Genomic DNA, 12,467 nt, shown 5'->3' with positions numbered 1-12,467 from the left:
CGGGCTTGGGGCCTGCAGGCGGAGGATCTCCGAAAGGACGTGATGTGGCGCCGCCTCCTGGTCCCGCCTGGGCCAGAATCCACCCCCAGCGCGGTGCCCAGCTGGCCGTGTCAAAGAAGGCCCCCGGGAGCGTCCCAGCTGCAAGAGTCCCAGGAGCAGGGGAGAGTGACGGTGGAAACCCCCGGAGTCCCCGTAGGTGCGCAGCAGGGTCGCCAAGTCAGCAGCTCACAAGGCCCGGCAGGGGCGGGCTGCGTCGAAGAGGGAGCCAGGGGGCGAGGGCGGCTATGCTGAGGGCCCCCAAGGCGCAGGCCTTACCGGTATGCAGCGGTGGGATTCCTTTCCAGATCGTCCACCCCGGCAGGGATCTTCCATATGCTGGGGCCAGTCCCCCACCAAGAGGGCAAAATGGCGGGCAGGCCCGCGGCCGGGCCTCTCTGTCCCCAGGTCCCCGGGAGATGGCGGGGAGGCGATGCGCTGCAGCTCACCGGAGGAGTCCGATGGTGGGCGAGGGAGCCAGGGCCCGCCGGCGGGAGGTCTCCGGCAATCCTTCTGGGTCGGGCCTGGTGCTCCGGCTCAAGCCGGGGGCTCGCGTAGTCTCGGTGCCCGGGCCGCTGCTGTGTGCCCCGCCTTCGGCAGCCCGGCCCCGACAGCACCGGCACGTCCCCTATGGCGTCAGGCTGGTTCCGCTGCAGTGGAGCCACAAGAGGGGTCAGGGGTGCACCGGTGCCTCACCCAAACCACAGTGTTGGTCGTCGCCGTGGGGGCCGGTCCAAGCGGCCCGGCAGCAGGCCCCGTTGTAAGATGGCGGCCAACGGCCGTTCACAGGAGCCCCGGAGTTTGATGCCGCTGCCGCGTGTGGACTTCCAGCCGCAGATCACCACCAGAGAGGAACTTCAGCAGGTTCAGTGGTACACAGAGGGTCTCCAGGAGTGTGTGCCCCCCGAAAACTACGCTAATACAGGCTTGAGAAAGCAGCGGGGCGACGGAGCTCGCTCGAGACACGTCTTCTCACATCGCTGTCTCAGCCACGCCCCCTCCACCCATTCTTTTACCATGTCTTCCAGCCTGCTTCAACCCTGTGTAGTTTACCAGACCAGTGTGATACTCTAGTTTGCAGGTAGCCTACAACTCCTCTTGATGTAGTCTCGCTCACAATCTGTTGCCTTTCTACCGATTCACCAGCTGCTAGCTCTCGTTATCATCTTACTCTTGGTGTCACTTGCCTCCTCTTAAGCGAATGTCTTGATCCCGTTGTTTGGAATCTCCTTTCCCCTCTGCCATCTTACCCACTTTTTTAACCTTGTCCCATCACACCAAAGTACATAAAAGCTCCCAAATTATAGCTCAAGTTATAGCTTTATTAAATTGCTTTTACACTGCCCTGTCTAAGCCAGCATTATTCCTGTTAATTATATACCATTGGGAATTGGCCAATGACATTGGGTAGTGGGGGCATTCGGATGGTGGTGGGTTGTGAGGAGGGTCTTGAGGGGAAGGGGAGGGTCTTTGAGGCAGTGATCGGGCCATCCCTTCTTCGTACCCTGGCTTACCCTTATTACACTGGAATCTTGTGCGTTAATACTGACTTTTGCGGCTACTCAGCCATACCATGACTAGGACTCTTCCAGGCCTCTCCTTTGTTTCATTCCTGAGAAACCACCCTATGACGCACTGCCTTGGCATCCAAGTTCAAAAGCAATAGCTTCCTCTTAAGCTTTGGTACCTAGGCAACCAAATTGGATATGTTCTACCTGTTGTAGCTACTCTTCTTCTCCCAACTAGCCCCTGTTGGTCTTGTACGATCTGTAGCAGGATCCTGCTCAAGCCATAACCCTAGCAGACCTGTTTACATTAGTATAAAGTAGTGAAATGGGTTTGTATGGTCCACATCCTTCCTGGACTTCAGTAAGCAAGAAATTCTCATGTCTGCCATGGTTGGTGTAATTCCAGTCTTTCACAGCGGAGTTGAACAGCCTAAACATCAAAACCATTGTCCGAATATTTTATAATTTCGTTCTGTACCCATTAGGGCCAGACACCTTAGAATCCTTTAGGGACTTAATCGCCTTATGATTTTCTTCATACTTATAGGTTGGGCCAGTTCCTCGCTTTTTTCAAGTGTAAGTTTGTCTAAAGCTACATGAATCAAATAATCAGCCACCCCCTCGGGGTTCACAGGTCCTTGTAGTATCTAATGCATCTTTCTAAAATTCCCCAATACAAACCGGACTTGTTCCTCCCCTCGCCTCCATCCCAGATATAAAGAATACCTCCTGGAAATATTTACTATCCTCATAGGTCTTCCCAAATTTGGGCAATCCTATTCACCCTAATAGCCTGAGGAGGCTCCTTCAATGCAAAAGCTGTCTCCAGAGTTTTCCTATAGGAATTCTGAGCCATGTACAATCCTCTATCTGGCCCCCAACTGCCATTCACTCGATTGTGTCGGAGGTGTGCTTCATACAGTATCCTTCTCTGCTCAGTCTTTCCACACCTCTTTTTTTTCCCCATGAATCTGTTAAGAAAGTGCCCTCTTTTTGCATGGTTACCCCCACTTTTTTGCTGAACTGCTGAGTGTGCCCTGGGTTCCTGCTAAAGAGAACCCAGGACCTATGTTCTTTCGCTAAAACTGCATTGAAAACAAAACCCAATTGGCACTCTTTGGCCACCCCCCCCCCCTCCTATTTTAGGCGGGAGAATCTGTGGGATAACAAAGTGAGGAAGGGAGGTGTTCCCACCTTTGCCAACCCAACCCCTCGGAGGAGATCTGAAGCACAACGCTCAGTCTCTGCCGTCTTGTAGATGGAGGGAGGGGGGGGTGGGGGCGGACAGCCAACCAGAGTGTGTCTTAATAGAGGGTTTACCCACCCCAAGGAAGGGACAAATTGGTTACAACTTTTACCTACCAGTAACAACTCTAAATCAAGTATTTAGGGACCACCCTGAACCTTGCCGCCTCAGACAAACTATCAAGAAGAAAAGAAGGACCGATCAGCCGAAGCTGAGAGGAGAGTGCCCATTGACTTTGCTTCAGTCCTACCGGCCTGTCCCCACCTCGAACCTGCAGAAGCGAAACTCCGGTGTGTCCTGCAGCCAGCAACCTCATAAATCCAGAGGACCTGCCCTACCTTCCAAAGACGGTCTCTTGTGAACACCGGATTTGTTCACCGACAAACTCTGGCTCTGGCCAAATACGTGAGTCTGCACCTGTCGTCCACGTCCCAAGTTCGAGTGGCCCAGCTCCGCAAAGTAGTCTCCCCGGCAATCCTGTCCCGAGATCTGGTGATCTCTGACCTGCCTTGATTCTCCCATTGAAGCCATGCAGCCTCCTTCTAGAGACTCATTGCGAGTGAAGCTGGTAAGAGAAACCCGACGCCTAAAGACACCCCTGCATCCGAAGCCCAGTGGGGCTTCGGGTGCAGGGGTGTCTTCAGGCGTCTGGTTTCTCTTGGGTGGCCCAACCGACGGTGCCCAACTAACCCCCAAGATCCCAACTTAACACTCAAAAGTGGTGGTCACACGCAGAACACTTTCTTCCTCGAGCCTGCAGTACCTTTGCAAACCGGAGGTTCCCCATTGCAAACATGGCACCCTACGTCTTAACAGCACCCTGATGCTCTAATGCTGCTACTTTGTTTCCCTATTTGCCCCGAGCTACAGTCCAGGAGCTTTGCTCCCACAACCCAGTGACCTGCTCGTAAGCAGCTACCAACCGGAGGCTACCCTATCCCCAATTGGATAACATTATGCACTCTGCACCCTGCTACCCTAGTGCTGCTGAGGCTGTTACAAAAGTGCATCCTTGACCCTGTGGGAACCCTTGTTCTAAACCCAGAACCTTAACCCCAAAGACAAAGTACTCATCTGTTAATGGATAACTTCATTTCTCTCCATAGGAATCCGTTGACTGTTTTTTTCTGAACACTTTTGTAAATGTAGAGTTGTATGGAAACCTAAAACTATACAGAACCGATTTTACTTGTCTTTTCTCTAGAAAATGTGCCAGTGTGATATCTAGGCATATCACACTTAGCAGAAAAAGTAACAAAAGTAATCTGTACAGTAATATTGAATCCTTGATTACCTGTATTTCGAACAAACTGCATTTGAATCTACATTAAATTGTAAACGCTACATAATATTTTGCAAAGAATTTATTTTACTTACTGTGCCATGCTTGGCTTGGTTCTAGAAATAAAAGAACTTACCAATATTTTTATACAAACTAAATTGGTCCTAGTTCAGTCTGGGTGTGTGACATGTGCTGATTGTGTACAACAAATACTTAACACTACCCTCTAATAAAGCCTTACTGTTCGTCCACACTACCACAAATGGAGTATGGTGCTACTTTTACCTCTGCCTGCCTATTTTTGGGGTTCTACTGGACTTTGTGCACACTATACCTAATTTTGTTATAGTATATACAGAGACCGCATCCTACAATCTGGCATGGTACCAGGGCATGATCTGAAAGGGAGATGACCTGTGCTGTTTTCCCTACCTAGCGGATCACTGTATGATCTAAGCAGACTGTCTAATCTGTTATAATACCGGTGTGAAGCAGAGTAGTGGGAGTAGTCTGGGTTACCTACCACATCATGAAAGTATAACCGTACCCTGAATACATGCCCTGTCTGGCACTACCTAGTTTCTGCCATTTGTTTCAATCTTCTCATATCTGTGGGCAAGAAGTCACTGAATAGTGGACCTTAGGAATGCCTCTTGTACCAAATGTGGTACATACCTTCCCCCCCCCCCCCCTTTGGTCCGTGTTCAAAAGAAGCCACCTCTTTTCTCTTTATCCGTGAATGGCCCGGTCACCGAGAACTCCTCATGTGGTGCAAACAATGTTTTCAACCTTGCTGTTTTGTTCTTAGAGGTGTCAAAATATTGTACTTGGCATAACAGGAGTAAAACCTTTAGACATCTTTATATAATAGGTGATTCTCTTGTCAGTGGCCTATTTCTCCTATCAGTTTAAGGGTGTTATGCCATCAAGTGCTTGTTTGAGCTTTTTAGTCCCCTAACATTAAATTACACCATCGTTAGTGACCTAGCCATAGACTTGTTTCGTTCTATGCGGTTTGTTATGGATGGTGCTCCCCCCCCCCCCCCACACACATCCACAGCCAGTAAATTTCCCCCATCCCTAAAACCTAACCCTGCTGAACCAGCGTGTGGAACATCTAAACAGTGAACATCACTTTCATCCGCTAATTACCTCTCCTCCCTCTCTTGACTGTCCAATGACTAAAGACAATAGCGAGGCCTACTCCACTGAACTGCTGCCTTTTTTGCCGCATTTTGACCACGATTAGCACATTGCACTTGTCTGGCATTTGTCCATTCGTCAGTCTCCTTCTCCTTCAGATGCTGAATCTCCTCCACTGTGTTTTTCCTTGTCTTCCTTATTGCTACTCTACCTCTCCAGGTATTTGGATGGCTCTCTCTCCTCCCGCATGTTGGAAGGTCCAGTAGCGTTTTTTTTCCTTGCTACGGACCCAAGGAGCCCGACATCTTGACTAGGGTGCACCTCTAGCAACTAAAGAGCGCATAATGGAGGAGGCGTGAAGATAGATGCCTTTATCTCCAAGGGGACAAGAATCTTCTTGTACCAGTATTTGACCTAGAGTCCTTGACCCTCAAAGCAAAAGGCTTTCAGGTCAGACACAGATTTTCTTAGAGTTCACAAGAGACTATACTGCTGGGGAACTGCTTTACTTTTAAACTGAAGAGAAACCAAACAAGAACCTCAGGAGGCAAAAAATGCTAAGTCTTCAGATCTGCTGCCAGAAGCCACCCTTGTCATAACAGCTGGAGGTTACTTGGTCCCGACTCAACGGTGGGCTACTTCCTGTCCAGTTCTCTCTTAAAGTCATCACTTTCTGCCAACAAAGTCCTGGCTAGATGCTTGATATACCCACAGTTAAGGGTATTTTTGTCTTTAAATTATTTTCTTTGTGGCCGATAACTGGCCTTCTCCCACCTCTATTGTAAGAAAGGGTGCATTTATGGAGTTTGGTTCCCCCCAGTAATGTGTTTATATATACCTGCCGGCAAGTTTCACTCACCGTGTCTTTTGCACCAGTCTCTGGCCACTGCTTTACCTTGGTCCATGTTTTCTCACTGATTTTAAGCCACCATGCCAATTGCACTGGCCATATCCTTTTGTATGTTTTTTTCCCCCTTTTAATTCCTGATGACCCCCGCCTTTACCCTCTTGGGTTGCATGTTGCTCAATGCCAGCTGCTTCCAAAATCAGCTGGATGTCATCATCATTCTGATCGGACTGTTTCAGAGGCCCTGGAGCAGGTGTGCCGAGGGTCTATCAGCTTGCCTTGCTGTCTCATGCTCACTACGAGTGTCCTTCCTGATATTCGGCAGGGTTTTGCTTCCTACTTTCTTCTCTTTACATCTGGTTGGTCCCCTTGTAGGTTCTTCCACCACTCGTTCCTTTCGTTGCATGCCACCCTGTGGTTTGAGGCACAACTCGTTGGCCCAGCCATGGGCGCTCTCTCATTAACATGCCTATAGCTGTTGCTAGGTCTCCAACTAATATGCCCAAATTTGCTGCCTCCAATTCCTTGCTGCTGTAGCTGTCTCCACGCTGGAGAATGCAACCCTCAACCTTACCACCACAACACATGCCCAACGGCACAGCATCACTATGCTATGGCAGTCTCTGTGCCTCTGTTGGTGTTCTAGCATTCTAATGTCTGACATCTTGTCCTCTTCTGCGAGTGCCCTCCCTCTTCTGATTTTTCCAGCACCAAATTTGCTGCCTCCAATTCCTTGCTGCTGTAGCTGTCTCCACGCTGGAGAATGCAACCCTCAACCTTACCACCACAACACATGCCCAACGGCACAGCATCACTATGCTATGGCAGTCTCTGTGCCTCTGTTGGTGTTCTAGCATTCTAATGTCTGACATCTTGTCCTCTTCTGCGAGTGCCCTCCCTCTTCTGATTTTTCCAGCAGAATCTTTATTTAACCAGGCAGGAGTGATACTGCCATGGATGCCCCAACCACCATACCGCTATTAGCTTGTCCAAGCTGTCTGGATTGAAGGTGATGGTGGGCCAGGTTCTGGTTCCTGGCATGATCCATCAAACTGTTGAACACCACCGTGCCTGCCCAGTAGAAGTGTGGGAACCTTTGCCAGGTAGGTTTGCCTGAAGTACTGGAGTTTCGGGTCACAGAAAAGGGAAGGAATTGTTTACCCATACTTTAACGCGTGCAGGGAATTTGGGGTAATAAAATGTTGGGTTTCATGCAACCACATCATCCTGGATTTCTATCTCTTGTTTTCAGTGTCTGGGCGGAGTAGGATTCCTTTGGTTCCAGCTGAATCTGGGTCCAAATACTGCAGGAATCTCACATAAAATTTCCCCCATCAAAAACCTTCCCTGTAACTAGTGTGTGGATTCCTGCTCAAGCACATGGAAAATCCACATTCAAGAGACCTAAAGGAATACAGATTTGGGTCAAGCCTTGTAATTGATATGTTCGTGCGATGAACACTGAAGGAAACTACAGGTTTTTTTTGGGTGAAAAAACATTTGAAAATCTGACATGGTCTGCACGTTGTCCTGGCTAGCAAATCGTGGCAATGGTTGACTAGCATGGTAACCTTATGATGTGCAGATGTTAAACATATCTGGTTGTGGTGTTTCCATATCTTAATTGTCCGGGTGGCCTCGACCTCAGTGAGAGTATAGAATAAATCCCTTTGCACTTTTGGAGCTATGCATGTATATATGTTTACCCAACAAGATTCTTTTTATTCCAAGTTACATAGGGCAGAATTAAAAACAATAGGTAGGAGGCATAGTGAAATCCCAGATCCTGGGGGTGTCTGGCATTTGCTTTGGCATCCTCAGGATGCTGCGGAGGTTCCTCCCTTTGTTATCCGTGGAACATAGGACGCTGACAGTTCAGGCTCTGATTGGGTCCAGGTTGGATTATTCCAACGTCCTTTACCTGGGCCTTCCAGAGTACTTGCTGCAGCGGCTCCAAGTGGCACAGAACGCCGCTGCCAGGGCAATTTTTGGCCTTGGTAGGCGCTCCAGGGCCTCGGGCCTGCTGGCAACTTTACATTGGCTTCCTATCCGCAAGAGGATCGCCTTTAAGGCGCTGACCTTGGCCTACAAGGCTCTTCACAAGGAGGGAGCCAAGTACCTCCAAAAGAGGCTGGTCTTTTATCATCCGACCAGGTCTCTGAGGTCGGAAGCCCTGTACCTTGCTGTTGTTCCCCGGGTAAAGAAAGCGCGCCTCGGAGGCCGCTCTTTTGGACTGTTGGCATCTCAGCTGTGGAATTCTTTACCACTGGCCCTGCGGGGAGCCACCAGTCTATTGGCTTTTAGGAAAAGCCTTAAAACTTGGCTGTTCATTCAGTAGCCGGTCTTCTGTGAATCTTTGGCCCACTCTTCTGTTAGTTTTTTTTTTTTTTTTTTATCTGGTGTTATGTTAGTATGTCGCAGTTTTGTCTCCTTCTCCAATAAAGCGCCGGGACACTCTTTTTGAGTAGCCGCGCGCTATAGAAATAAATAATGAACATAACATAACATAACATAGTGAGAATTCGGTCATCTCATCCTTTGTAAATGCCAATATGATTCAGCCCTAATGATGCCCTCTCTGGGCCTTCGTCTGGATTAATGGGATCTCCAATCTAATTATTACATGTGAGCAATTTGCTCACTGGTACCTACAGTAGTTTAGTGCTGCGATTAGGCGGAACGAGTCTAGAAAGAAGCAGATGTTGCGCAGGGTTGCCGTTTATACGCAGCTCCTTTGTTACTTCTGGGGCCAAGTCCATGCACGGCCACACTGTGCTACCTAGTGACTCACTAGAACATTACTGTGACAGCTTCTGGATCCAGTCGAACACCTGGGGATTTTGTAAAGATGAGTAATCTGCAGTTAGTCTCCACCATAATCTGATATGGATCAATTCCTTCTGTTCTATTTGACGCTACTTGTGTAGAAGATTCAATGCAAATTAAATTACCCAAGTCAACCATAGACCTTCTGAAATGTAATTACATTAAAGTTTAGATGGTACTATTTAGTGATGGTAATAATTCTCGGCTGTTAGTCTTTCAATGGCTCTGAATGAAACCTGGAAATCAATGTATGCTTTTTTGAGTTCTTTATCCCAAACTCATGTTAAGCCCTTTAAAAGGGTTTCGTGTGGAGGACTATATTGTGTTGATTTTTGGATATTAAAGGGCGATATCAATAGTATTCTTCAAGCTAAGTGACCTATTTTAAAAATGTTATGCATTTGATTGAAACTGGTTCTTTTAAGGGCTGATAAGGTGAGGGTAACAACCAGAAGCCATATCCTGATCCCTTTTTGGCACTGCGGAGGTACAGATGGCATCTGTGCTTTGTTTTTAGAGTCTTTAGTGCATTAACTCAAAATGTGTTCGAGCAGGTTTTGCTGACATCAAAGCTTGAAATCACAGGGCAGTAATTGACACTTTGTGTTTCTAAACTATGGTGTCTGTAAAACTTACACTAACTACGATATTGCAAGTAAATACAAGCGCTAAAGACATAAAAACACACAGATCCCTTTTGCGCTGAAGCAGCACTGAAAACTGCATCATGATATTGCTTCCGGATGTGAAGCATTTAATTTGAACAAAAATGTGGAAGTCATCCTCATTTAATGGTGTCGATCTTAAAAAGTGAGTACTTTCGGCCCGTCTCAATATCCCTTCGTTTGTGGGGTTTTATTTTTGATGCTATTAATCAGTTTATTAGGAACCATCATCCTATCATTTTAGCCTGATATTGTGAGGTAATTCAGTACGTGTAAGCCACAGCAAGTAGAGGAATGGGTCTCGTCACAACTCTCTAAATTTTTGGGTTTTTACACCAACAGTATTTTCTTCCTCGGGGTGCGTACTCCTCACAAGACCAAAATCACTTTACATTAACCTTTTAAAGTGTAGTGCTTTAGACCGCAGGTGACTGCATTCGAGGGCCTGGTTGTATCATCTTGTCAGCTGGAACGCTGATTGGCCAGAGTTCCTTTGATTTACAGGGCACCCCTGAAGAACATTCTTTGGTCCGCAGCTTTCTTCGTACTGTATCTTTAAAATGTCAGCAGGAGTAGCACTAATCCTTGGAGAACTGCCCTTGTCTGTTCTACAAGTAAAGTTGCATGGAAACGGTAGTGGGCAAATTGTTAGTGAAAGTGCTCTGTCATGTTAGTCTTGTCAAACTATTTTATAACGTAAACTGGTCCATGGATGATTTATTTTTCTTGATGTGATTATCAGATCTCAGAGATTGATGAAAAAGGAAACGAAATGGGTATTTCTTTGGTCTTGATCAGTAAAATGTGGAAGGATCACTAGTGGGTTATAAGGTTTGAGTTTTTTTTTTACCAGAGCTTGATACCTTTTATAGAATTATTACTCATCAGTGCTCCTCTGATTAATACATTATCCAAATCATTTCCCCTAGGTAGGTTGAGAAATGAGGCGTCATTGTCTTCTGAAAATGACATGCAAATCTGATTAAAATACTGCTTGGAGTTCTGTTTGTATAATCTTTTCACATTTTATATACTGGAAAACAAGGCACCCTTTGTCTTGTGTATATGTGCATGCACTTCATACTTTGGTTACTTGAAACCAACAAAGATTTTGACCTTATTTGTCTTTGACTTGCAGGTTATTTTGTCTGATGCCAGTGCTCCTGGTGAAGGAGAGCATAAAATCATGGATTACATTAGACGCCAGCGAGGTAAAAATGACTACATAAAAATAGCTTGCTTAATGTTTAAATGGAATATTGAGTTTTCCACTAAATGCTTCCCTTCATTTGATCTAGGTCAGCCAAACCATGATCCAAACACACACCATTGTCTATGTGGAGCAGACGGTAAGACTGCTATTGTATTCCATTTTCCCCCCTGATATATTCAGATGCGGAGTATGTTTTTCTCTATTACATTGAGTGGATGTGGCATGGATGTACATTTTAAAGTCTCACTAATTATCTGTACAATAAAACTTCTTTTTTGTCTTTAATTATTAAAATGTATTTAATGCCTGTAAAATGTGCATGGAATCCAGAGGCAGTCCTGTGGTTCCAACTTAACACTAACTGCTGTTTTCTGCCTATTTAGTTATTATGCTCTAGTTGTTCGGATGTCGGAGCACAGCCTCGATTGAGAAATCTGTTTATCTCAGGCTGGACTTTTGGGTTACTGTTTTTTCAGTATATTGCTTTTTGTACTCCTAGGTTGTCTTGTGGTCTCAAAACTAGTTGTCCAAGCCACTGCCATTGGAATTCATGACTTGATGCCATTATTGTCCTGTGAAATGTGCATTTTATTTGCTACTTCATTTTTAATTGTGTGGTCTTTTTCCAGCTGATCTCATTATGCTGGGGCTAGCCACTCATGAACCGAACTTTACGATCATACGAGAAGAATTCAAGCCAAACCAGCCAAGGCCTTGTGGTCTGTGTTCCCAGGTTGGTCATGAAATCAAAGACTGCCAGGGTTTACCCAGAGAGAAAAAAGGGGAGGTAAGAAATGGCTTTAATTATTTTGAATGTTAAATCATTGAATACATTGGCTATCGGTCTTTTTTTTTTCTGTGTGCATAGTTCTGTAGATGAAAACTAGTTTTATTCGGCATGGAGAGATGTTTATCCAAATTTATGCTAAGGAAGTATTTTATTTGTCCTATCTTATTATTATTATTTTTTTTTTTTTTTAAGCATGATGAATTTGCTGACAGCCTCCCTGGGTCAGATGTGGAGTTTATTTTTATTCGTCTGAATGTCCTGCGAGAGGTAGGCACATTTTAAATTATTTCTTTCAAGGCTACATAAAAATAATGTAAACCTGACTATATATTTAATTTTTGTTTTAGTATTTGGAGAAAGAACTAACAATGGCCAGTTTACCATTCCCGTTTGACTTTGAGAGGAGTGTCGATGATTGGGTCTTCATGTGTTTCTTTGTGGGAAATGACTTCTTGCCACATTTGCCTTCCTTGGAGATTCGGTATGTAAATGGAGTTAAAGCCCTGCTTTGTGATGCTCGGACATCTTCTGAGGCTTGTGCTTACTACAAATGATTCCAGCTAATCTTTGTCAAAATGCATTTGTTTTACTGCATTGCCTTTAATATCCAGATTCAAACTTGTTTTGCTGTGTGACAATCTGTTTTGCTCTTGATATTCCGTTTAAGAATAAGTGTCTTGGTAGTGTAGCAAACTGAATCACATGAATTTTGACTTCTGTAGACAGTGGATGTTTTTAGGTCTAAGAGAATTATCTATTTTTGTAAACAAAGCCTCTTTATAACACCTTTTAGTTGTCATTCTTTTTCAAAAGATGCCATATGAATCCTTGGATTAGGGCCCCGGGACAGGTAGGTTACTAGTCGTCAGTTATTTTTTATTTTTGTTCAGTTTTTTTTTGTTTTACCATTG

The 12,467-nt window shown here is 45.6% G+C and overlaps 1 protein-coding gene across 2 annotated transcripts in view; it reads left to right on the top strand.

The window, feature by feature from the left end:
* The window catches only part of XRN2 (5'-3' exoribonuclease 2), a 372,302-nt gene that overhangs the window by 60,441 nt on the left and 299,394 nt on the right, over positions 1-12,467 (top strand). For both annotated transcript variants that reach the window (XM_078649322.1, XM_078649323.1), the window contains exons 7-11: positions 10,692-10,764; positions 10,852-10,902; positions 11,396-11,553; positions 11,749-11,823; positions 11,904-12,037. In XM_078649322.1, coding sequence (XP_078505448.1) covers positions 10,692-10,764; positions 10,852-10,902; positions 11,396-11,553; positions 11,749-11,823; positions 11,904-12,037 — 491 coding nt within the window. The remainder of the gene's footprint in view (positions 1-10,691; positions 10,765-10,851; positions 10,903-11,395; positions 11,554-11,748; positions 11,824-11,903; positions 12,038-12,467) is intronic.

The sequence above is a fragment of the Lissotriton helveticus genome, chromosome 6 (genome assembly GCF_964261635.1).
Source record: "Lissotriton helveticus chromosome 6, aLisHel1.1, whole genome shotgun sequence".
Classification (NCBI taxonomy): Eukaryota; Metazoa; Chordata; class Amphibia; order Caudata; family Salamandridae; genus Lissotriton; species Lissotriton helveticus.
This window is presented reverse-complemented; position numbering and strand designations above follow the sequence as displayed.